General features: G+C 39.5%; 1 protein-coding gene across 3 annotated transcripts in view; it reads right to left on the bottom strand.

Annotated features, from left to right (window-relative positions):
* The window catches only part of PARD3 (par-3 family cell polarity regulator), a 549,815-nt gene that overhangs the window by 172,924 nt on the left and 349,100 nt on the right, over positions 1-27,791 (bottom strand). For all 3 annotated transcript variants that reach the window (XM_081163479.1, XM_081163478.1, XM_081163477.1), the window contains exons 13-17: positions 27,496-27,684; positions 25,983-26,153; positions 15,144-15,294; positions 7,802-7,991; positions 3,187-3,335 (exon numbers count right to left, since the gene is read on the bottom strand). In XM_081163479.1, the coding sequence (XP_081019605.1) occupies positions 3,187-3,335; positions 7,802-7,991; positions 15,144-15,294; positions 25,983-26,153; positions 27,496-27,684 (850 nt within the window). The remainder of the gene's footprint in view (positions 1-3,186; positions 3,336-7,801; positions 7,992-15,143; positions 15,295-25,982; positions 26,154-27,495; positions 27,685-27,791) is intronic.

The raw sequence follows: 27,791 nt of genomic DNA on the forward strand, positions 1-27,791 counted from the left end.
CCCCGGAGGCTCTTCTAAAAGCAATATGTATTTGCATACATTGAAATTTCTTCTGCTTAAAAGAAAGCCATAAGAGGCTTGGTTAGAAATGCTAGAGACATATGATTATAACAATTAAACAGGGGGCAAGGTGGACAAATGGATTTTCTTTGCCTTCATTTAACAATATCCCTGCAGGACCACAAGTTTAATCATGGCACTCCTTTACTTACAGAAATATTAACCCTTCTGAGAATTCATACATCATACAAATAAAATGGGGATGGCACTTTATTATATGCTACCCAAAAGAAGCATTTATAAAATGTTCTCAGATTCTAGAATATAGTTCCTTATATGATCCATTCCCACAACTGCTGATTAAATATGAAAATAATGCTGTTCATATGTATCCCATTACTGATTAAATGGTATCCTGTTTTGATTTTCTAAAGAGCAGGTATCTTGCTACTATTAACTTGTGCTTCACTGAGAGTTGCTACGTATCAAATTTTACCAGTCACGGCATGTTATCAGCTTTCCACAATGAAGAGTACTGTGGCACCATAAAAAGGTCATCAAATTCATCAAGTGATTGCATAAGTGGATAAATATACAAATATCATGAGAAGGGATTTGGGGTGGGGGGAAATGTCCACACCATAAATCTTTGGTCAGGACCATTCCATGCAGCAGGTTTATTTTCTAGACAATACAGTGAAAGTATGCATATAAAACCAACTTAGACAGATACAAACTGGCAGCTGCACATGACAATATATATTTCATACACACACACACACACACACACACACACACACAACATATTTTTCCATATATTCTCAGAACTTACTGATTAAGCAATCTATAAATCTTACTAAAATAAATAAAATAAGAAGCAGATTGGCCAGGTAGTCATGACACATAACAGGTCCAGCAGGGGGAGTACAAACACACAACGTCCCCAAAGGACCCATACTTGCTTACAGACTACAAACTGAAGCAGCTCCTTAAGATCAGTGAATGAAATGGATACAAGCCACTGTCTCCATATTGGCCAATGTTGTAATTCCTGCAACATCTGACATTTGCAAACCTAGATCTCAAAGGAGACTGGGAATGGCTACCTCACTACAGAAACTAATAATCTCTCTTTGCGTGTTTATTTATACTACCCAACACTAGCAACCACTAGATGAGAATCTACTCTGATTGGATCATATATTAATTTGTCATCTGCATAGCAACTGACACCTCTGCCATTGTCTCCTGTATTGATTGGCACTTTGTCAGCACTTTGAAAAATATGTCTTGTAGGTAACTCCTGAACACCTTATCTGACCTTGTCAGCTGTCAGGGAACTGACATCGGAGCCAGAGGCGGAGGCGAGGCTCTCAAATGATGCTGGAGAAGGGCCCAGCAGGGGGAGAGGCGGCTCACCAGCTGGGGAAGGAAATCAGCATAACACCAGGGATAAAGGGGGGCAGATGGGGGAATCGGTGAGGGGGCTCCAGGACTCCTCGCCGGAGATCAGCGAGGAGAGCATGGGTCCTCCGCTACCCACGCCCTCCCTGCGCAGAAGACTTCCGTGCAGGGAGAGTAGGGGGAGACTTGGCGTCAAACAACTTTTATGCTGGAAAAGGTTCAAGAAACGCCCACTGACGGATTCTGCCAGCGACTGAGACAGCCATGAAGTGTAGGGCTGTCCAGACAGAAAAGGTTTAACAAGGCAAACTAGCCAGGAGTGGCACCAACTTGCGCACGAGTAACCCTTACAGTTATTACATCAGCGTATCTATTCAATTCTCTAGGTGGCCATTATAGTTTGCAAAATGCTCAAGGTAATTCCCGCAGGTGTCCATTCCTTTCTGAAGGATGGGAGCAAAAAACAATGGTTGAGCTTGGCTGTTGTCAGTGGATTGTGCGGTGACAGCTGAACATGCATATAAGCATGTATACTGTTTTCTTTGTAAGTTGGTGTTTGTATACATGGCTGCACAGTGGAGCCAACTGGCCACATGGCATGATCCACATATAGGTTGATGGGGTGGACAAAATTCATTGAACACAGTCTTTAGGTATGCATTTACACTACTCACCTTGATAGGCCTATTCACCATGCTACTATGCGGGCCCTCTAGTCGGGAATGGATCATAGCCATTCTTGTCTTCACCCAATTGAATATAATATTTAATTGTGCTCTGCATAGTAATTTGACATATGAGCTACTGCATTTTTCATGTCTTGGCATTTTTGGCTTTCTGAATCCCCCCTCCCGTTTTCCAGTTTCCATGGTTTTAATATCAATCCACTTATGTGCCACTTCATGCTGTTGAGGAAATGAACTCTGGCTCAGAAAACTTGCATCACAATAAATTCTTTAGTCTTTAAAAGGCCATAAGGCTCTTCATTGTTATTGTTGCAGCAGACTACCATGCCTACTGCTCTTGAATTTGTCAGTGTAAAAAAATATCGTTATATGATGCCCCTCAGGATGCAATCCTACACATTGCTTTTTTCTGGAGTAATCAAGATCAGTTTGAGGATGCCAAACCGGAAAAGTTCTCTTTCTTTTATTTCTACAACTCAAAGCCCCACTGATGTTTGAATATGGATCTGAGACCTTGTGGTGAAACCAGGACTTAGGCTAGACCATGAAATGGAGTCCAGAGTGCACTAGACCAGATCCCATTGACCAGATCCCTAGGCCTGGAAAATCCAGAGGCTTTATATTGTTTGCCAATTGCAGGAGCTGATGTTGTAGGTTGGAGTTATGTTACAATCATTCCTAAGTACAAGGCCTTATCAGTGCCAAAACTGGACAGACGTTAGTTGTTTAGGAATTATTTTAAAATGCAAACTTGAATTATTTGGCTTTTCTGTCTCCTGAAAAGTACCTCATCATATGCGCTCACACATTCACGTATCCTGAACCATTGTATATAACATGCATCTGCATAAGCATAATGTTTGAAATATATAAACATTTAAATTGCATAGACACACATAATGCTCTTGGATCAGACCATATTACGACTTCTTCATGCCACATATTGAATCCAGCTGCACGGACAAATCAAATGTTTGGCATAACAAATAATATAACTGCAACACGAAAAACAAACAGTATAATTGCAACCTGAAGAAACATGTTGAAATACAACATGGGGGGAGGGGTAAAAAAGAAAGAAGTCAAAATTTAATACCTAAGTCCATGCTTTTGGATTTCCGTGTTTTAACAAAGTCCAACTGGCTGGCATCTGAAAATTGCTTAGTGCGCTTTTCTGACATGCTCTGGCGTCCAAAACCCTCTCGCTGGAAAGCAAGCGCTGGATCAACATCTGGACTCAGAGTGCTGTAAGGGAAAGGGGAAAATTAAAGCATACAAAGCACACACCTATCATAGTTGTGTAATAAAATGTTTACGTAAAATATGAACCAGCAACAATTTTTGAAAAATGGCAACTTATAATGTTCCATATCATTAAAAAATATATATCAAGTGACAAGCATATTTGCAATGGGATTCTATGGAAAGAACAGCTGGGAAATCTACTTCAAGCATCCTCCACACTATGTGGTCCAAGTTTCCACAGCGGCATTCATGCTGTGGAAATAAATAACTGTGTACGTAACTCTGGAAGATTCATGTGTATGGCCTGCTTCATGTGCATCATTGCAATGTAACTATCACACCCACAGGGGCTGCTCCCAATGAGCAGAAAAGAAAGGTGTGGAATGTAGAAAAGATGAAAAGAAAGAGAGAGACGAACGCCCACATTGCTGGGACCCAGAGGGGGAAAATGAGATTTTATTATGTGCAATATACACAATATATCTATAGTCTGATAAAACATAATAAATGAAACACTGCAACAAGTTACGAGGACAGTGAATAAGTCAAAATTCAAAGGGCATATTACACAAACAAAAACATTTCTATTTATTTATTTTTACAATGGGGGTAGCATTGTCCCATCATTCCTAACCACTGGCCATACTGGCCGGGCAGATGGGAGTCTATCCCTGGTTTAATGTTTCGTCCCTTTCTCTTTTTCTGGTTCCAACAATGCAGCAGTAATTTTTGCAATGAGGAACCACATGAATGGATCATGTTATAAAGCAGCAATGGCCCAGTGCTGTGGGGCCTGGCACTGCTGGTGTGGGATCATCATGGTTTTGAGTCCTGGAAGACCTGCTCCCTGCCTTGCAGGCCTTTTCCCATCTGATGTGAGAGGGTGCTGCCCTGACTGACTCTAGCTCCAAAAGCTGAGGCTGCTGAACAAACTCTTGGGTTGGAGTATGGTTTAGGAGTTTTGTTTTTTTGTTGGGGTGGGAGTTGTTGCTGTTATTGATATAAATTTTTGATATTTTCAGATCTTATTGTTTTTACTGTACTGCATTTTGGTTGTGTTTTATTTATTGATGATGGATACTGTTGTTATATTTGTAATTATGTATTTTTTCATATTTTCAGCCACCTTTAGCATGGCTTTAACTATGGAAAGATGACATACAAATAAAATGATGTATGTATGTAACTTTGTGTTCTTCTCTCCTAAATCATTACTCTACATTAGTATGCAGCACAAGGATGAGATCACGCTCATGTATTAATCAGATATTGGTTTAAAATTAAATTTCTACCCTTCTAAATAGGTAGGTGAAACACAATAATCAAATGCAGCATCTATTGAACTCTTCACGGAACTGTGGCCAAAGAGGAAGTGGAACAAATGAAGGAGTAATTGGTATCAAGAGACCTACAGTATTTGGTTTGCTGGAGGAGCCTTGGACAAGTCTATCCACCAGGAAAATAAAAATGGGTTTGTAAAAAACCCCATATATGGTTGTTAGAGGAAAAAGTGGGATATAAATATGGTTGGTTTGCTTATTATCAAACTCCCATCCCACCCTTCCTCCATATTGCTCAGGATGGCTTATAGGGGTCTGTGCCATTGCTTTTTTTAAATCCTCACAGCCACCCTATGTGATGAATTCAACAGGCTGGGCTTAGAGAGAGTGACTGGATAAAGGTTGTGTTTTTAATTATTCAATCATATCTGCTGCTGAGATAGTTAAAAAACAAACTTGGCAGCCTCCCAGGTCTTTTATTTGTGACTATGCATTCGTAATTAAAAATTACTCCTGGATTCAATCATCTTTTATTTTCTAGCTATAATCTACAGCAACACACCAGAAAAAACAATGTAACAACCAAGATTTAGCAGTATCTGCAAAATAAAAAGTTTTTTTTTTAAAAAAAAAATGTTAACAAGCAAAACCAATAGATTTTTCCATATTTGAACCATATTATGTTCTTTTTTCTGCTCTCTTGGAGGCGAGGCAGCGACCATTTTGTGTTAGGGCATCCTCATGGTGGCAGCTTTTTTGAGTTAGGCTACACCCTTGAAAGCAGCACCTTCTCAAAATTTCCAATGTGCCATCAGACCCAAAAGGTTGGCAACCACTGTATTACACAGCGGTACAGTGAAACTGTAGTGAAACTGCTTCCACTATGCAAAGTAATCTGGACTTTATAAATAATTATTCAGTTATCTATTTCCAAACTAATAAAATATTCAGTGCTTTGTTTATCACAGATGTTACACAATGAATTTTATGCCCAGGATACAGTGAAAATGTAATACACAACTGATGAGAAGTAGTGTATTTTATCAAGCAAAACACACCTCAAATGGTAACAATTTGAACAGAGGTTTGTTGCAGGAACTAAAAAAGCACAAAAGTCAGTGAGTATAGCTAAGTAAAATAGCCAAATAGTGGTTCTTAATATTTCAAATTGATGCTAAAGTCACTTTCTGTCTATTATTATTGTAATTTATAAAACCAACAAGCAGCAAAGCGTATTATAACAACTAAAGCTTCTGGAACGACAGTTGACTCTTTAAAGAATGTAACCGTATTGTGACCCTCAATGTTATTAAAATTCCACTTATTAATCCTGTCTCATTGTCCCTTTGTTTTCATAACATTTTCATCAAGGATTAGGGAGATATTGTCAGGCTGGAAAAAGCTTACATTTTGTGCTGTGATTCAGAACAGCTGCCATTCTTGTTTGGATAACCCTTCATCCATATTCTTAACTTCACCCCTTGGTGCCTTGCAGCAAACTCACAGAATACACCTTTGTTTTACAAGCCTTCCTTTGTCCATTAGCAGCAGGAAATTAATACAAAAATCCACTCAACTGCTGTTTATTTAATTTCACTGGGTTTATTTTTTAACAAATATAATGCAATCAACACAAGTAAGACTCCAAACTGATCTGCCCCTTTTCATAATTGCATCTCTGCCTCTAAGAGAAAAGGCATTAAAGGTGGTTCCATAAGAAATTTAATGACAGCTAATAGCTCTTCACTCTTTCTTCCTGTGTCAGGGAAATGTGTGAGCAGGAAAATATTCTGCATTCCTAAATGTCAAAGATGTGTGTGTTTGTTTACATTCTGCTGAGGTTTTCTTGCCATACTCAAGTGGAAAAATCCACGCTAATACAATCTATTACATGCAATTTTGCATGCTTTTCGTGATCCGACCCCCCAACCCCATCACAAATTTTTAGCTTTTAATGTATTTCCCATGTGAATACAATGATGGGTGTTTGCAGGATTGAAATTGCAGTTGTGCCTCTTTCAAATGGACAGGTTCAACATTCAGAAGGAAAAAACAAAAGTCATCAGCAAAAGACCAAAATAAAGAAGCTGCTTTTAAGACAGAAAATAAACAGTTTCTTTAGACAGGGTATGAGCAAATGCCACTTAATACTAATCCACACTGATATAGATATAGATAATAAATAGCTGACTTATGCAAATCCAAACAAAGAGATACTTGCTGGTGCTAATTCTTATTAAGATATTGCTGACACCGTTATACTATACCCAGGAGAGTGTGGGACTCAGAAAAATTCTCATACTTCAACCTGCTTGTGTTAATTATTGCCACCACCCTAGCAGGGGGTTCCACAGAGAGCTCTTTTATTTTGCTTATTGCTGAACATAATTACAAGGCTTACAAATTAATGTCATTCTCTTGGATTAGTACAGATAGCACTACACAAAAATTATGCAATATTTATCCTGCAGAAGACAGTAAACAACCCAAAGCCAAAGTAACACCTATCCACCGCCCCTGATATATACACACAATGTGTATCAGTGCAACTTGATAATCATAGTCCCCAGATTTGCGGATATTTTGAGGTGGGGAATGTATGCAACACTAATGTATCACAACAAATGAAACTGATCTGTAGAAAACACAACTTGAAAAAGAGACATCACATGTATTTTTGTAAACTATGAAATACTTAATAATAATAATAAACAGAACATCACTATGTAGCAAAATGAAAGTAATTGAAGTTTTGAGGATATCACAGAAAATGAGCTCTCTCTCTCTCTTAATCACCTTTTAGCACCCAAAGGTAGAGGATACCTGGAGAAGGACTTCCAAAGTAGATCTCAGCTTGTGGATGCTACTAACTGCTTTGCTCCTCACTTTTAGAAGTATATTGCTATGCAGTAAGGGAGGGGGGCTGTGGTTCAAGATACACAAGCAACTTTGGCAGCCCAGATACAGTTGAGCAGTAACTTAACCTTGGCCAAGTGAAACCTTCTCATAATTCTCTTCTGCTCTGCTTCCTAGATAGGAACAAGCAACTCAGAAAGAGGGCTGGGAAGTCTTCTTTCAACGATAAGCCTATAATTCTGCTCCTCTCTGTGTTGAAAAATGCAGGTGTGAAAAGCACATGAACTGCTGATAAGTAGAAGTAATGGTTTGTGTGGACATGGGCCTTACCATTCTGTTGACTCATTAATTGTTGGTTTGCTCCAGGCTCCACCATCTACTGTTGCAAAGCCCACATCATCATGGGAACTGGAAGATGATTGGTCTGAGAGATGTGGAGGTAGTACTGGTAATCTATCATCTTCTATAATGACCATGTCCTCCTGCGGCATGTTGACTGTCGGAGATAGCTGGTATTTACCTGCACAAAATGGGAAGCGGAAGAGAACTAAACATACTGAGCACTCAACACAAACACTATGCTATTTGTCACAATTTACAAAGCAATTTACAAACCAAGAGCCATAAGGCATCTTCAAAAGGAACCTATTTATACTGTTGTAAGTCTTCACAGGTTGCAGACTACTTCATCAACAACCTTACCACAACAAGGAACAAAATGCCAGAGATACAGTCTCTTAATCCCTTATTAAAGATTGGTGGTGGTGGGAGGGTTGGAACTTGGAGAAAGAGAGAAAAGTTTGCATAAGACCACTACTGAATTCATAGCAGAGGAAAAAACTGAACCAGGGACTTCCTCATTCGTAACTCAGTCTCTTAGCCTGCATGCTACAACAGATTTGAGTGCAATTACAAAGATGAACTAAACAGAGATGGGGGAGGAGCTAGATATTAATATGCGAGACACAGACATCATGTTCTCCATAATGGCTTGGTATGTTGAGTGATTGTGCATGCCATGTGAGGAGGCTAAGGACCAGGTTCTGTTTTACTTTATGGAAATGGATGAGAAATATATATACCCTCCAGGGGACCATATAAGACTCCCACCATTCTTAACCATTCGGCACTGCTGGGTGGGGCACATGACAACTGGAGTCTAACAACATATGGAGGTCAAAAGGTTTTCCATCCCTGTTCTATAGACTTCCATCTCTGTAGGGCATGGTGTCTATATGGCAAAGCATCATCTGTATTCATTCCATATATATTCATTCAAAGAATAACATTGCTAGCCCTGGTCATTTCAGCTGTGAGAAACGAACAACTTAAAAATAGAGTCAGAGAGAGAGATCAAATTCTTTTTAAAAGTTTTTTTTGGGGGGGTGGAGGGAGGCAGGGAAAGTTAGGCGAAAAAGAACTCTACTACACGTAGACCCATCATTGTCAAACTGAAATGAATGTGTTCAAGTTTGCATAGCAGCTAATTCTTTGCCCAGCAAAAGCTTCTTTGATGGACAGGTTAATGTTGAGCCTAGTAATGCACTCCTCTCCAAACATAATGCCTACAAGATTGTTAACTCTGTGACTAATAATGTCTCCAAAGAGCTGAATGCGAAACAGTATAACCTTATGGCATTTTTTAGATGAAGCCTCCAAGGTTGAGAGGCAAAAGCAATTCAGTGGCATGTCTAAGTTTTCTCTGCACTTCTTAATATTTCAGCAAGAATGAATGATGACATTTTAGTAGTTGCACTGAAATGTAAAAGAAAATACATTTATTTTACTGCAGGTGTGTGGGAGAGGAATGGGAGAGAGAAGCAGATGACCCTTCAGATTTATGCCAGACACAATGCACCAATGAAAAAAAATGGCTATTATTTCTAACTAGTAACATGCTGCATCAACAGTGCAAAGACCATGAGAAGTAATGGTACTACTCTATTCTGTTTTGTTCATACTTCATCTGGAGTCCTTTGCTGGAAACCACAGTGTAAGAAGGATATTGACAAACTGGAATGTGTCCAGAGGAGATTGGGAAAACAAAGTTCTGAGTTGGGTATGTCTAAGCTGCAGAAGGAAGAGATCATTAAGATGCTATATGATATTCATCTTCAAATAGATGATGGAGTACATTGGTTACATTTGCAACTACAGCTCCAGTTGACCCCAGCCATCATGGCCAACAATTAAGGATAATGGGAATTGTAGTCTAAGAAGGGCTGCAATTCCCTATCCCTGCATTAGGCAAAAAATCCTGATCATACAAGATGTTTGACAATAGAATAGACCCTCATTTGTTACAAGTTTTTTAAGCATATGCCATCAATCAGGGTTGCTGTAGCAATGGATTTCCTACAAAGGTCAAGCGGGTGACCTTTGACATCTCTGATTCTATATTGTAGATGAGCAATAACTTGGTATAGCCATGTGTTAGATAAGGGAGATCCCAGCCACAAGCACCTTCTGCTGAGGTGTACCATAATTGGGAAAGCCCTCTCCTTAAAACTCTGGAGTGCTACTGTTCTACTCTGAGCAAAGTGGACTAGAAAACCAATAATACATGGAAACCTCATATGTCAATATGACAATTCTCTGCATTACAAGAATAAAAAGAAAATGAGCTATGGGCATAGACAGGCAACATAACAAGAACAGCGAGCCTAACTGTTTGGTATAATGATGCACTTGGTACATAAGAGGGGGATTCCTCCCCGCCCCCATGACTGCTTGTTGTGTGGTCTCCTTACACTGAGGATCCATGAAGGGCCACGTCATACAAAGGATTAAAAACAAAACTAAAGTTGACTGCTCTTCCGGCAATGCAATTTCCCATGGATCTTGTCTGCGTAAAGTGGTGGGGAAAACTATCCAACCAAATAACAACATATAATTCCCGTAAGAAGGAAATGACCCTGCAAGACCTCAACATACAGCCGCTTTCTATAAATACATATTGGCGAGTGGAACCGGTGGTCTCTGCTATATGACTGTATTTTGGTTCGACTAGTAGTTATTATGGTTCCTGTGCATTGGTTGTTCCATCTAATATTGATTAAGAGGGTATCTTTATCTAATTGTTGTCTATGCTGCTCTAGAATGTAGCATTTATACTGTATTTGTATTTAAAGGCAGGATAGAAATCAGTTAAACATAAAGTAGTTCAGCATTCAGCCTAACACAGTGGCAAGATGTAGTGATTTTCATTTGATATCACAATTTAAAGCAACATAAGCTTTGCAAAACTGTTCATTAATATAGAAGCAGTGTCAAGAAATGCACCCTTCAAAAAATATTTGAGACTTCTTGCAGGAGCAGAGTTATACAATCCACGTGTATTAATTAAGCTTGGAATCGAATTACTACAGTTCTCTTAAATGATCCTAAAAAGTAAACATAACTGAACCACTAAATGCTGTCTTAACTACACCCTCAACCTTTAACTGGTTGAGAGAAACTTTTCAATCCATTTTCCATATTTGTTTATATCATTCTTCTTTACAAGCTCGATTATTGCAGAAATTTGGAAAATAACTGGCAAATTTACACTACTGTGATTCAGTTGGTAAAAATATATCAATGCAAGTTTCAGCATGTGGCAATACCAAATGCTTTGGGGCTTGTTTTTCAAAAAAAAAAAAGTAGTTATTAATGTAGGAGTATGAAACACAAATCCAGCAAGGAATTCTATAATTAGGGGGAAATCCTTACTTTCTGAAAACATCAGAGGGATTGCTACAGAGAAGAAATCATTCTACGGTTACAGCTTAGGTAGCACTCCTTCATTATTGTGCAAGGAAATGTTCTAGGATTATGTTATACCTGTAAAGCCTATGAAGCATCATGCCAATCTGTTATATAATTTATGAGATTGCATCCAACGTTGTGCTAAGTAACTTGTTCCATTGATGAAAGGATTTATGCTTCCAGAACAGAACTTTCTCCCCTCTCGGATGTCCCCTTCCCCAGTTTTCATTGTTTCCCCTCAAGCCCGTCAGAGTAACTTGGGGGAGGATGTGGAACATGCATGAAGGAAGGAGGAATAATTCCCGCCCCCCATGAAGGCATAAATCCTTCCAATAATAGAACAAGGACATCGGATACCAACCATGATCGTTCACATTGATTATCACTGCTCAGAGCCTTCAGATAGGTAAGGCATATTTGTTCACAAAGCTGCTAGAAGGATTCCAAGGAACAAAGCAAACTCCAAGGTTCCCTCCATCAAAAAAAAATCAAAAAAAATCAGTGACACTCAGATATAGTCCTCTTTCAGGACTATAGTGTAGCAGCCCAGGAAAACATGGAGATATCATATCTGAGGTGCCCACATCTCTAACCGTGAATCTATGTGTTCCACTTAAGGTTTGATGCAGATGTGGGCAACTGCTAGGTGTTATGCTTCAAACAATGTGACTCGGCCATTGCTTCTTGGGGAAAGGCTTAGTGCTAGAACATCTCCTTTGTTAGCAGAAGGCCCCATGTTCAATCCCAGACATATCCTGGTCTGAAATCCTGCAGAACCACTGCCAAAACTGTGAGGGCAATACTGAGACATATGGACCAAGGATCTGACTAAGCATAAGGCAGGTTTGTAGGTTCTTTGTTCCAGAATTTTTAACAAAATAAAATGTACATTGTATTGTCCCATAATCCTATGTTCAATCTGACACCTGCAGCACCTTAATCCAATCCAGCCTATATTTTCCATCTTGAGGCAAAGTCTAAATGTAGGACTTGGGGGAAAGAAAAGCAACATGTGGCCCTCCAGATGCTGTTGGATTCCAGCTCCCATCAGCTCCCATCACTATGATCAAATGTCAGCAATGAGGAGAGTTGCACTCCAGCAACATCATGAGAGTCACAGGTTCTCTAGCCATGCTTTAGGGCTATAACATCGACATGTAATATTGTTATAACCCTGCCCTGAGCATTTATGGTGAAGGGCAGGTTAGAAATCGCATCAACAAATTAGTTTTAGGGATGCTCTGGGCCCACACTGTACACCCAAGAATTTCTCCAAGCAGGTTTACAACAGTGGTACCACCAGCAAACTAGCAGGTAGGGAGCAAGCAACTTTGAATGGAAAAAGGACGCAGCCACAAGACTTCTCAGCCTTGCCCTGATGTAATTTCCCTGTTAACCTAGCACCAGGCTGGCTTGCTGCTTGTGATGTGAGAACAAAAGCATCCGAGGCAGGAAACTGCTACAAGCTATTTTACTTGCATCTGGAGCTCCATGCAGAGGAAGAGACTGATACAGGGATTCCATGAATAAGCCTAGAATTCTATGCTTCCAAGTTCTTACCTGAAGACATGATACATCAATCTTGACTCTTGTTTGGAGTCTGGATTGAAGAGTACTTGAGAACCCTATATCTGTTTCCTTGCATGCCATAAATAAGACCAGTGGGATATAAAGGTAGAGGGCCCCTGTCTTCCCTAGGCCCCAATGTTTTCCTAAAAAGCCCTGACAGTTTAAAACTTGGGAGATAATAATAATATTTTTTTAAAAATTATATCCCGCCCATCTTGCTGAGTTTTCTGGGTTGCTTACAACATATATAAAAACACAACAAAGCATCAAATATTACAAAACAAAATATTCTATACAAGCAACAAACAAATCAATAAATCAACATCAACCCAACCAAAACAAAACAGAGGAACCAAAATTAGAATGTTTAAAACATTTTAAAACATTTTAACCAGTTGCCCCAACCCAAGAGTTGTTCCAGCAATGTCCCTCCGGCCTCTCAGGAGCCTCTTTTAGGAAGGACACAAAGTGGCTTCAAATCAGTGTGAAGGTAAGTGCAGTGGTACCTCAGGTTAAGTACTTAATTCGTTCCGGAGGTCCGTACTTAACCTGAAACTGTTCTTAACCTGAAGCACCACTTTAGCTAATGGGGCCTCCTACTGCCGCCGCAGCACGATTTCTGTTCTCATCCTGAAGCAAAGTTCTTAACCTGAAGCACTATTTCTGGGTTAGCGGAGTCTGTAACCTGAAGCGTATGTAACCTGAGGTACCACTGTACAAATATGAATCCATAAATACAAGGGAATAATATAAAAATGAAATTAAAACAACAGTGACAATGTAAATTTAAAAAATGTACTGTGTATTTTGGGTCTATGGACCGCAATAAAGTTGTGTGTGTGTGTGTGTAAATAAAAATACAGATCTCTCCCTGCACCCCTCACGTCACCATAATCAGTTGCTCTAATAAATACACTGGGAAATTGATTCAAAAATGCCCTAGAGAAGCTTAGTCTTTCAGATTGGCCACAAAGAAGGAAATTTGTATTTTTAAAACTTGCCAGGCCTTAATAAACTCAAGCACTTTTAAGAAGCATCTTCTCCATTTGGCTTGTTGCTAATGAATACATTCCATGTGAGAAAGTGATTAAGAAACACTGAATTCATCCACAGAAAACTAATGGCACATTTCATATGGCTTTAAGAAGGAATGAAGGTTAGCCCATATCCCTGCTGCCTTTACCCCATGGGAGGAGACAGGATAAGCAAAAGGGAAACATGGCAGTATTAAAATCGAAAATAAGATCCTGCACTTTGGCTTCTTGTTTATTTGCTTGAAGTCATATATGCATGTGATTCAGAGTGCAGGAATGAAGCCTGCAAATATGTAAGTGGGAAGAGCTCACTTACACTTCTTGTGCATACTAACCATTTAATCTATTTAACCTTCATACCAGTGGGACTCCTATGGCACTTCAATTTGAAAAGGGAATTCATTTTCTAAAGTTAAACAATGAAATTAGAAATAGATACACCACTGCTGTGGGCACTCAAAAAAGGATTTCCAAAATCAATCTATGGATGCCCATAACAACTCTGTCAAGGCATGAAAAATGACATTTTAACATCTATGTTTCAGTTTCAGAGCTGCAGATGAATCTACCAATAAATGTATTTCAACATGGCAGGCTTTACATGTTTTTAAACATTTTGAAATGGTTTAAAATCTGAATAAACTAAATCTCAGTCTGAGCTTCTTGGAAAACCCAGCCAATCCTGTGACAAAGTAAGTCTTTATTAACTGAATCTGTTAGGGGGTTGGGATGACTTGCTACAGAGCAAGTACTAATAACCTCATTATCCACTGGGGGCCCCGAAGAGAGTTGACTACTGAATTCAAACAAAGGATGCATAAAATTAAACCTAGGGCATGTAAAGCAGAAAAGCAAAAAGGTCCCCAAACAAACGTCATACTAAGCACAAATTGGATAAGGTTCACATGAGCTTATCTGGTTTCTGTGCGGGAACTTAAATAGGAGGTAAAATCAATGCGGAAACTTAACTGATACATCCTTAATCATAACATTCATTGACTTTACATTTAATGAAGCTGCACTAGGCAGGCCCTCATAGACTGGCATAAAGCATGTCTCTCCACCTCAGACAGAGTAAAACGTTTTAAAATGTTCCTGTGGCTGCCACCTGCTCTGTGATCCGAGACTTATTATATCAATTTATTGACTCGCATTAAGAAGCCTGTATGTCGAACTTGGGAGAAAGGGGAAAGGCATAAATTGGTCACTATAATTTTCAAGCTCCATGCTGTCCACATACATAATGCATCAACCACCTCTTTGTAAACCTAAGAAAAATAGATGATCCCCAAGACATAATTAGCCAAGTCTGCTTGACTTACCCATTATCCTACTCAGGGCGGCATTCCTGGTGGGCGATTCGCTGAGGCCCTCTATCCCGCTGTACAGTGAATGGGAAATCCTACGCTCCCTGTCATCCAGTATTGTTTCAATAGGCAGTTCTGGCCCTGGTGGACTCCCAGGTGATTCCAACTGTATGGAAAGGGGAGAAATAACAGTGCTGAAGGTCCATTTAACAGCATGGGAGAACAATAACAACTTGCTCTAGGCCTGGTCCTGGCTGGGCACCAAATGAGCTAGAACTCTTCACCCTGGACCACAATAATTTCCAATGACAGTGTTGCTTAATGACCAACTTTCTGTGCCACTTCACACTGTACCTCCTATGGAGCCTTGTCAGACTCCATCCCCTTTCAGCAGGAAACATGCAAAGACAAAGCACCATGTTTTGGTTTATCTGTACTGCACATATCCTTGAGCAAGCAAGCAACCTCGTATGTTTCAAAATTATCTGGCAGATGGCCTGGACCTCTTTCGCAGACTGACAGCTTGTCAGGACAGGAACCATCAGAGTAGTTGTGGAGAGGTGCAGAAACAAAATAAAAAAGGATTTAACAAAAAAACAAAACTCCATTTGGTATGTGATTTCTAACCACATTCTAAAATTGGAACCATTTGCTTTCATATGCAGTCATTACACAGTTTCCCCAACCCCACTCAACCCAGAAAGCCCAAAGCCATAAATATGAACATACACAAATAACCTGCATATTTAGAACTGAACTCTGATCTGGAATTAACATTATTTTTGCACAGATTGCAATTAGGAACATCGCTTGCATTTGGTGGTAGCGGGGAGACAGGTTCTGCATATGCACTCAAGTGCTTCTGACCCTAAGGGTAAGAGGCTTCATCTTTTCAGGGTCTAGGCAAAATCTCATCAGCTTCACTACACATGAATTTTGTCCCACTTTTTCAAACCCCCTGCAGGCACAGTAGTGGCTTTCAAAGGCCCTTGCACCCAGCAGGGTGCCACAAATCAGCATGCTATGAAGAGTCAGAAGTTGTAAGAAGGAGAGAGATATTTATGCTTGGTATCATGTAGCAAAAGGAAGGCGATAAAGTGGCTTCTCCCTCTGTTTTCCTTCTGTTTGCCACACACAAAGGGCCAGTGCAGAGGTAAGATTTTAGATCTCTTAACCAATATTTTAATTCTAACTCATTTGTACTACTTGGTGACACAACGCAAGCTATCCATTAACCATTGCAAATGTGGACCTGGCCAGTGTTATTTATGTTTAGTGCTATCTTTCTAGGGGGAAAAGGTGCCAGAATTCACCCTTGTTCTCTTATAATGGCACCGGAGAGATGCCTGAACTGAGTTCCAGTGAGTTCTGGCTGGAAAAAAAGCCCTGGATATGCTCAATGTGGGGCTACTCTTACAAAGCATCCAGAAACCTTGCTTCAAAATGCTGGCACCAAATTTTTTTCTGGGAATAGAACATATTACCCTGGTTTTGACTATTACTCTGACCCTTAGTAATTGTAATTGGCTACCTGTTCATTTTCATGCTCAATTCAAGGTGCTGGTTCTTACCTTTAAAGTCCTGAGAAGTTTGGGATCTATTTACTTGAAGGACCACATCTTCCTTGAACCCAATCAACATAGAAAGCTACCTTGCCCCAATAGCTACCTACTGCCAGGCAGCGGCTCTCCAAAGTTACAGGAAGGAAATGGTGGAGATTAAACCCAGGACTCTCTGCAAATAATGGGCTCTACTGACAGCCCTTAAAGATCCCGCTTGGGTTCCCCCACTGACTGAGATACACCACATAAGGAATGGATCCTTCTCAGTTGTGGCACCCACACTGTGGAATGTCTGACTGGGCCCTTCTTTATTTGCATGCTCCTGCCTCTATAAGACCTTCTTGTTTGAGGAATACCTAAGGGGAAGCTGCCTGGGTTGTTCTTCCTGGCTCCCACTTACTGCTATGACAGGAGCGGGGAAAGGGGGAAGGCACCTTCTTCCAAAGTGTTTTTGGAGCTGCTCTCTTTGATCTGTTTTAGTGGTACTTCACTGACATCTTGATCATTTGTCTGTTGTAAGCAATTTTATCTACTATTAGATGCTTTGATTTAGTTTTTCTCTGGAAAAGGAATTTTAGCAAGCATTCTTAACTCACAATGTTTCACCACATACTTAAGGGTATTAAATACAGATTAATTATCCCTCCTCAAGATCCTCTATTCACCTAAACAGCCACGGGTGGTAAAATCAAGATGGTCGGTTCCCACTATTTCTATGCATGCTAATAGATAAAGTTGGGATTCTAATCTGCTTCAGTGAGTGAGACTGGACTCAAGGGGTAGCAACTTCTAATTAATGTGAACTACAAAGGTCTGACCTTGTGCATGTGGTATTTACAGGATAGATCTCTGCAATCGACCCAAAGGCATTGTGCCATGTTATTTAGGGGATCCCATAGTACCAGTATGATGGATACAGGAGGGATTTGTAAAACTTGCAGTACTTCAAAGTGGGTGAAGCATAATCAGAGGAGAGACTGTATAAAGTATTATTTCTGTTCAAAGCTATCGTCTTTTTAATATAAATGAGATATTTAATGAAGTTCTGAATTGTAGCCTTATCTTTCCCAGTTTGATCAGCACTAGGGAGATTTACTGCATAGAAGGGTCAACACAATTACCATTGGAGGCACGTCAGGCTGCAGGAGAATAATAAACTTGCCATGCAAGTGAATTAGGCTCAATAAGGTTTAAATTGTGAATCGAGGATTTGTTTTATTCAGGTTCCCCCCCTCCTAAAATTGCAGATTACTACTGACAGTTCCACTGAAAAGTAAATTAAACAATATGCAAAGCCTCTGATGTAAAGGAATCAAAGGCAAATTTAAGAAGAATAAAAATGTTAAAATTCTGAAATGCTATTAAAAAGGAAAGAAAAAGAGATACTATCCAGGGACTGAAAGTTGCATGCCAAGTGTATTCGCACAAATGAACTGTACTTTGTTTCAACTTTCTTCAAACAAAGGGTGAAAATTACCCTAAATGACTAACATGACTTACTGTATTTTCCCAGGGAGATAGGACTGTATCTTCAAGTTTATATAACAAATGTCTAGTTCTTTATTGAACCACATAATATAACCATTTCTCAAGGGACAATGCATATCTAAACACTATCGAGCTCTGAGTAGATTTCCCCCCTCTATTCTTTTCAAAAAGAGGCACAGAGAAAGAGGCAGCTTCGGAACCTAGGGAGAGGAATAGGCATTCGCTCCAGGTGAACTGGTAAGCAGCAGCTTACAGAGAGGGGTAAACAACAGCACTGTTGCTTAATGGCTGCACTCTGAAAAGAGTGCTGGCATGTCTTACCACTTTCATGGGAAAAAGACTTTATTCAGTGACAAATTAGCATATCAAAAGCCAGATTTAAATCAAGACATCAACAGTCAGCCACACAAATATTTAACTAAAGATACAATGCCTTTTATAAACTTGCAAAAAAAACAACAACAACCCAACAAAAGTTTTTTTGTAAAAGGGGAGGAGAAGATTCCACAAAAAGCCCTTTTAAAAACACTTTTGTTGGTTCTTCTGCAAGAAGGTTTGCATAAAGAAAATGTGTCAAAGCAATGGCGAGTTTTGCTGACAGGAAAAGAACAGAAAGGGGTGGAAAAGGTGCAGAACCAAGGTCTATTCTGTCATTTATCTCAGCCTTTGCCCAAGCACTGGCTGGGACTGATGGGAGTTGTAGTCCAGAACATGTGGGAGAGCCCAGGCTGCTTTATCTACTTTGACAACTTTATGCCTGGGCCTCAGACCATCAGACCTTACTTTGTGTTCACAGTGGTTAATGGCATGAGCTATGAGTCCAATGTTTCCAGTTCAAATCTCAGCACACCGAAGAACCATCTCACCTTTCCACACACCTCCGAAACATGATGATAATGATGTTACAGATTTGAGTTTAGGGGTGCAAAGGCACCCGTAACTGTTAGAATTAGTGAATGTTAGATATTAGTAAGGTGGTGGGAGCCATTGAAGGGAAGATGCAAGGCACTGCAAAAAATACAGTATCTGAAGAAGTGTGCATGCACACGAAAGCTCATACCAAGAACTAACTTAGTTGGTCTTTAAGGTGCTACTGGAAGGAATTTTTTTATTTTGACTATGGCAGACCAACACGGCTACCTATCTGTAATCAAAAAAATACAGGCTAAGCTCTCTTTCCAGGCCAGGACAGAAGAAGCTGTTAAGCATGACAAAAAGTGTTGATGGCCCATCACAGGGAAATCCTTGGGACTGTGTCAAAGGAGGTTGCCAATGTTATGCTGAGAGATGGCATAGGTTACAGGAAAATGGTCATCTTTTAAAACTAGGCTTGGAATAGCAGGTAGGAGCGGGGTGAACAGACAGAAGGGGGGAGTTGCCTGGCAAGGGGGTTCTGGGAAAGAAAAGCAGGAAATAGGTAGAACTCCATGCAGGGGCTGAACGGCAGACCATCTTGGTGGGCTAGCTGAAGGCAGGCTGGGACAGAGACACAGAGATGTACAGTAGTGGAATCCAAAGCTGCACTGCTGTGAGGAACAAGCCCCTTTTGAGATGTGAATGCTATAAACTGTGCACTTCCTGCATTGAAAGCTTCTGGTGCAAATATGTGTGGGATAAACCATATTTATTAAGAACTTGATTCCCAACAGAAACATAACCCTGGAATCTTGCTACTGCTTGGCAGAGACTGGGTATGGTGGGCAACTTTTGTAACAATATATTTAAATCGAATCTTGCATGGATTATTGCAAGTATTACTGAGATATGTATGAAAACATTGGCTTCATGTTATTTATCTACCCCGGCATCGTATGTGGTGGATAGCTGCTCATGATGGGAAAGAATCTCTCAGGCAAGGCAAGGCTCCAGCCTAAGCAACCATCTCTCCAAACACCCATGACACAACTTCCTCTACTAGTGAGGACATCTGCTTCAAGTAGGACAGACTTCCCTGTTAGTCAAGGCTTATGCATGCTAATTACAAACCGAGGGAGTAGCTTAGGCAGGAAGGGAGGGGATGGGGACAAGGTGATCTAGTGGCTCCTGAACTTTGCTTTGAGGTCTGTTTCATGTAGCAGAGACAAATGGGGCTGCGGAATATACACCATCTCCTGAAATGTTCCCTGTTCCCCATGCAGACAGAAATGTTGAGATGGGAGAACGTGAGAAGAGTCTTGCCCAAGGAGTCAGACCAAAGGCCCATCTCGTCCACCAGCCAGTGATTACCCACCTGCTTAACCCTAGCATCATTCCAGACCGCCCTCTTGGGATTTTTAAGATACTTCCAAAACAACAACAACAACAACAACAACCTTCAGTGCTCAACTTTTAATTGAATTTACAAAAATTTTATGGCACTTTTAAGCATGCACTCCTTCCTTACAGTCCATAAGTTATTCAGCAGTTATTTTCTTAATGTCATACATGTGTCTACAGTCAAAACAGGTGGGGGTTGGGCTGAGTTAAAATAAAAAAGGGTGTCCATTGTTCCCTAATCTCTTTCAAGAATAGAAGGACATCTGGCAAAAAAACAAAAGTTTATCACAGCGTCACTCTTAGTCGCTGGTCAGAAGCTGTAATGTTATTGCACAAATCAGTCATGAGCAGGAAAGCAGCCCACACGAAAACAGGCACTTTTGTCCTTATGCAGACAGAGCCATGTTTTAAATAAGAAATTGGACTTTGCCACATGGTCCTTCATCATCTAGATAAGAACAAGCTGCTCGATAAATACTAGGTACTTGATAAATACTACCTGCTCTAACCAGAACCTGTTCAGTCCTTATCTAACAAATGATAAAGGGACAGTTAAATGACCACTGGCATTTCAACAATATAATTGCCAGGTGGTGTATTAATAAAGTAGGGGGGGGGGAAGACCATCTAAAAAAAGTGATGCCAAAACAGTACGTGGTAACATTAAGTTTTCCTCCCATCATTATTTTAATTGTCATCTGTCTAGGGTTGTCATGAAGGTAGGTAATGAACATTGGGAAGCAGGGAATGTTTGGTTTTGGAGGATTTGGAACAGACACTCAAAAACCGAAGAGAAAGAGAAGCAGGTCTGCCAAATTTGAAGACCCTGTACCCTTTCACAAGAAGCATGGCCATACGCATGCACACATGCGAGCGAGCGCACACACACGCACACACACATTATCCTTTAATTAAACTTTTTTACTGTTTCACTCAAATAATTGTAAAAAAAAAAAAAAAAAAAATTCAGGTCAACTGAAGTAGAGCCCAGTCTTTCAGTGGCCACTGAGGTCTAAAATACGATGCCAGCGAAAGGCTTGTACTGCTCTTAAAAACCTTTTTTTAAAAGAAGAAGAAGTCTGGCAATTTAGGAGTATTTAAAATGAATACAATCTCTGTGGCCCAATATGCTAAGAGTCACATTTTACCTTCTTTTTTATTACAAGACAATGTACAAAACTCCAATTTAAATCCCAAAACACATTAGTCTGAAGTACTATCATTATTCTAACAGCCAAAGAAAAAAGTGGCCTCTGGGTTAAAAACAGAAAAGGGAATTTTTCAACTTATTACCAGCTACAATGATTTCTCCAATCAAAATTCCACCTCCAGCAACACCTCTCTGAACATCCCTCATGATTCAAATGTAGACTTACAAAGTTATAAATCTTTGGAATCGGATGTAGAAAACAATTATGAGGGTGAACAAGTTGAACATAACCTTTCACATTGTGTTACAGCTGTGATGCCTTGATAAGCTTCCCAACCAATACTGTTTTCCAGCCCTAACACAAACCAGTGACATGCTGAACAGCAGAGGTAGCCATTTCAACAACAGAGATCTGGGGGATTTATGCAACCACTTCTGAAAGAGAAACATATTTTAATTTTCCCAGACAAAAGCTTGGAGAAAAGCAAGGCAGACATTGTCTATCCCCTAATATTAAGCTCTAACAGAAGGCAGCTTGTGCAGTGATACACAAGGCTATTTCTCAATGTGCTTAACTCTGCTACACATTTTATTTATAGGCCCTGAGACTTTCTGGCGTCTACCTTGTTTGCCTGGGCCAAAGTTCAACACACTTGTTTAAAACATGCTTTATTGAGGCCATGCACTGGAATAAGTGGAAGCTGAGCAACAACCTGCCAGCTACATGTTTTCTAGAGTATGTGACATTAAATCTGTATTTATGCTTATTTTCCTGAGCACTAACAGTACAATAGTGTATATGCGTAAGTTTTTATCCTGAGGGTGTACAATAATGCAAACACACACACCAGGTTCTGAATTTTGGCTGGATTGCACCCAGTCTTAACAAGAAAGTGCCAGATTCAGGGTTTTGCAGTGCCAGAGCATTTAATTATATGTATGCAAATGTATGTATATGCACTTTATCTATGCTTCTTTACCCCAGAGATCCTAGGGGCAGACCCAGTTGAAACTTGAAAGCTGGACAGCACCTAGTGAAACATAATGTAAAGAAGTCTGCTAGTTCCTTCCATGCTACAACTAAAGACTGTGACTCCATGGCTTAAGATCCAGCCTGATTAATAGTTCTGGAGAACTCAAAAGCTTTTTTCCCTGTTCTGCACCATTTGGTTGGTCCAAATGGTATTGGTAGGGTGTGGAATTTGGATTTTCCCTCATAAACCAACAGCTTCATTTGCTTTTTATAACTACACATGTCTTTATATAATGTTTTTTACTCAGTGTTTACCAAGGAGCCTATTTGGAGTACATGTCAGTTGCATGGAAAAGCAAAAACACAGTTCTGCTCAAAAAAACGACGGTTGAAAAAGTTCTCAAGAATACAGGATGGCGTTACAGCCTTGATATCTTGCACTTCTTCAAATTTTCTGATGCATTTTCAACTCAATGTATCAAATAAATGGGATGTATCAAAATAGGTATTTAAGCCCCCCTTGAAAAGGATAAAAGAACCAAGGGATTTGACAAAAAAATATCCTATCTGGAGAAGGATATTTTATATAATAATCAAAAGATACTTTCTAAAATGTACAAACTACTTTTGAATTGGCAAAGAAAGGAGGAAGATATCAAAGAAATTACAGTAAAATGGGAGAGGGACCTGGGACATACGATCAAACCCAATATTTGGAATGAATTATGGACTAAAAATATAAAATTCACGGCTTGTTTCCTTATAAGGGAAAATCTTATGAAAATGTACTATAGGTGGTACCTGACCCCTGTAAAACTTGCAAAAATAAATAAATAAATCAAACAATAACAAGTGCTGGTGATGTAAGGAACAGATAGGAACATACTACCATATGTGGTGGTCCTGTCTAGAGACACAAAGATTTTGGAACATGATTTATGAAGAGATTGATAAAAACTACATTTAGCAAGAAACCGGAAGAATTTTTACTAGGAATGGTTTCAGATAATATTCCCAAAAATAAAACCAGGCTATTTATGTATGCAATGTCAGCAGCAAGGGTTATAGTGGCAAAACACTGGAAAGATAAAAATACACCCACTAAAGAGGAATGGGTAGTCAAATTGTGCGAGTACTTGGAGCTCGCAAAGCTGACAGATGCAATAAGAGATAAACCTAAATAATTGGTGAAAGAAGAATGGGAATGTTTAAATAATTATTTAGGAGACAAGGGCTCAGCAAGAAAGATCTGGCTATGTTTAGAATGATGCTGCATAGAGAAATGTTCCCTGATACCAAGATGAGGGATTCCTTTGGAATGCAGATAGAGATAATTGATAAGAATAATGATCTGTTGTGAGCTTGACGGAAGTGTGCAATAGATGAGCCTTCCTGCTTTGGCTCATCTTCCCTTATCTCTTTTTTTCTATTTTTCTTTTTTCTTTTCTTTTATCTTTTCCACAGTTGTTTATTTTCTTTGTCATGTACTTTGATATTTTTTGTAGTTTTTTAAAGTTTTTTCCCCATTACTATTAAGGAATTTTCCTTTGTAATTTTGGTTGTCTATATTTATATGTACCTGTTTAAAGCAAAATAAAAGTTTTTTAAAAAAATAGGTATTCAAAAAGTAGTTTAGGGTAAAATAAGTTTAGAAATGTGTCTACCAAGATTAAACACATATTCAAATTTATATTTTGTGATAAACTATGGACTTGGCTACACTGGTAAAGAAAAAACGATTTATATGTGTTGTATATGCGATATAACATTGTGCCACCAGAGTCCCGTTTTTCTCTACCTGTTTTCCCTGTTTAAATTTACAACACATTTAACTCAAACACTTCTTTGATGTGCCTAGATCCAGCCTGTTAAACAGGAATTTTGTACGGTTTCTGTTTTTATTTTAGAGTCACATATTAATGCAGAAATGGAATGGAACAGAGCCATCGAAGGTGTCAGAACCACATCAGGAACGGTAAGCTCTGCTTTCGTTCCACAGTACATGTGTGGTACTGATCCCCCCTCCCTTAAAATAGATATATTCCTGCTTCCAAACTTTTTTTCTTAACAGAGGAGGCTTCAAACAGAATGATTTTCTAAGTACTTAAACTATGGAACAAAGGGTAAGAACTCTTTAATGAAATTCACAAGCCCCAAATCCACTCAGTTTTATCCAAATGACACCTTTCCATAACTTTTTAAACATCAGATAAGGTGGCCAGCCCACCTCTGCTTCTCAAGGCAAAGTGGCTTAAAAATGGAAGCAGGAAGAACTACCGACTCTGGAGGAATGGAGAATGAAGTTAACAGACGATGCAGAACTGGACAAACTAACTGGAAAAATAAGATATCAACGAGATCACAAGTTCATTGAGGACTGGGGAAAATTTTCAGAGTATTTGAAGAGTATTTCAGAGTATTTGAAGAGTGTATGTGATGAGCAAACAACGCTAGTGGGTTTTAAAGAAGCTTTGTGAAAAAATAAGGAATATTGCAAGAATGCAAATATGTTTGTAAAGGTATCTTAAAAGGCGATACTAAATTTGGGGAATGCGTAGATAAAAATTTAAATACGGATGATTGTCAGAGAAGCTGAGGGAAGTCCAAAAGATGAAAATATGTTATTTGGGAAATTGTTTGATTGGCGATATTTGTGTAAAACTTAATAAAAATTTATTTTAAAAAAACCCAAGGCAAAGTGGCTTACAGAAATATAACCTTAAAAAAACCCTTTTTAAAAAAATTACAAAAAGTGAGAATAAATGAGATTCACAATAGAAACAACATAATATTCCAACCTCCATCCAGCTAGCGCAAAGGCCAATTAAAGGAAATGAGTCTTTCCCAAAAGGTCTGAAATGCTGAAATGTATCTGCCTGTTGAAGCTCTACTGGGAAAGAGTTCCAAAGGCTCTGAGGAAAAGGCCCTCTCTCCCACGATACCCCACCTCCCAGACCTAGGAGATAGACACACTGAGAGGGCCTCCAACTGGGATTTCAGAGTGTGGGTGGGATGGTTCAGCAGTAGGTGACCTGTCGGATTACTTGGGCTCAGACTGGTTAGGACTTTAAAGGTTAAAAACCAGCACTTTCAGTTAGACCGAGAAACATACTGGAAGCCAGAGTAGCTGGTATAATACAAGTGCTATTGAAGCTATACAGATTTCAATAGTTATCATATTAATTACATTGGGGTATGTGTGAAGAAAAGGTCCCTGTGAAACATGACCAAATTTATTTTATTTGTTTCTATGCCATCATGATCCCAATTACTTACAGATACTGGAGTGCAATTATATCATGGTATATTATACTATAATCAGATAATTATACTTCTAAGAATGGGGTTTTCCATGTTTCCTCCCATCGTATAATTTCCCCTATGAAACAAAATCTTATCGGTGATAAAAGGCACACAGCTCGTACCTCATTGCACTTGCTTATTCGCCTTGCCACAATGAGCTGAATCATTCCACGCTTGTTTCCCTCTGTGGACATAGACCTTCGCAGGGTTTCCATGGCATCTTGGTTCGTTTTGCCCAATAACGATTCTCCATTTACTGCTATTAGCTGATCATTCACTCGGAGTCTTCCATCCTGGCAAGGGAATAATGTTCACGTTAGGAAAAAATAAAGGACCTTTCCGGCATCTTTTAGCTAGGAAGAAAAATCTTAATCCTGAGGGTTTATGGTTAAGCGAACACAACTATAATGACTTTTGAAGAAATCACTACAGACATATCGCTCCCAATTATATACATATTTGAACTTCACATCATTATCATAATCTGTTTATGTAAACAGCATACTAAGTGAAATGTGCTTTTAAGAGTTGTTCCCGTCTTTCCTCCCTGAGCCCCTGAAAGTAATCCCCAAGCCATACTAGTTACAATAAAATTATACAGCATTGTTAACATAGCTTCGCTGAACATTGGGACCTTCCTCTCATCTTACAACGTTCAATATTCTTATGAGATGGTGGCATCGTGCATTTATATGTGAATAATCCCATCTATAACAGAGTCCAAGGAGTATGTCATCACTTTTGGCTCCTCTGTCCCTGGGGCCAGAAAAGGCAGAAAAAGAGCTTTCTCCTGGGCCTCACTATGGACTTCTTTTCCAATTTGGTTTCTTCCATGGTTTGAAAGCAAATGCAATTCATGTGAGGACGGGCTGTGAGCATCTGCTTTGGATGCAGGAGGATCCAAGTTCAATCCTTGGCATCTCCAGGTAGGCTTGGGGATGTCTTCTGTCTGAAACTCTGGAGAGCTGCTGCCAATCAGTATGGACAATACTGAGCCAGAAGGACCAATGGTCTAACTCCATATAAGGCAACACCATGTGGTCGTATAAGAGCAAAACACTTGTTGGTCTCTCTAGTCTTGGCAAAAAGGAGAGGGTACTCACGTCGCTGCCATATGTCCAACTCATATCATTCATTCCCACCTCTTTCAGGTCTATTGTGTAACTAAGTGGGTGCTACAGGCAATGACCACTCTATGGTTCAGATAGCTTGTGCTGCTAAATCTGCATGGCCAGGCAGAAGACCTCCAAGAATACTGAACCCAGGATTGTAGATGTTCCTCCTGATCAGGCCACAGGAGTCCTAGGAAACTTGCTGAGGGGCAGGGCTGGTCGGATGCAAAATCTCCCACTGACCACACCATTGTTTTGTTGAACATTTTATAAGTTTTCAAAATAGGCAGGTCTGGAACTTTGCACATAAAAAATAATGTTTTGTTTTCTTTAATAGTGTCTTGCTGTTTCATTGGTGATCAAGGTGGGAACTGTAGATGTTCCGTAGCAATAAAATATAAAATGATGAAAAATACTTATGATTCAAAGGAAAAATCAACAAAGAATTGGAAAACATGTTAAAGAAAATAAATAATGGAAAGTTACCAGGTCCTTTTAAAATGCTAATTATTTATCCACTTACCTTAGAAGCTGCTCCACCATTAATAATGGACTTGACAAAGATGCCCAGGTCTGCGTGGTTCTCTTTTGACCGGTTACCTTTCACGCTAACACCAAGCCCAGCTGATCCAGAATCATTAAGGGGAACTTCAAAGGTGAGGAATTCCCTGGTGCCATCAGGGGTAAGGACAAGATCTTCTTCTTCTGCTTTCTGTCAGGAAAAGATTACCCATGGCATTATTTGAAAGCATTTCTTCTTTGTAATTATCTTCTAACTACAGCTATTAATTTTTCTTAAACATGTATGAGCTACAATAC

The sequence above is a fragment of the Podarcis bocagei genome, assembly GCF_964188305.1.
Source record: "Podarcis bocagei genome assembly, chromosome: 12".
NCBI lineage: Eukaryota > Metazoa > Chordata > Lepidosauria > Squamata > Lacertidae > Podarcis > Podarcis bocagei.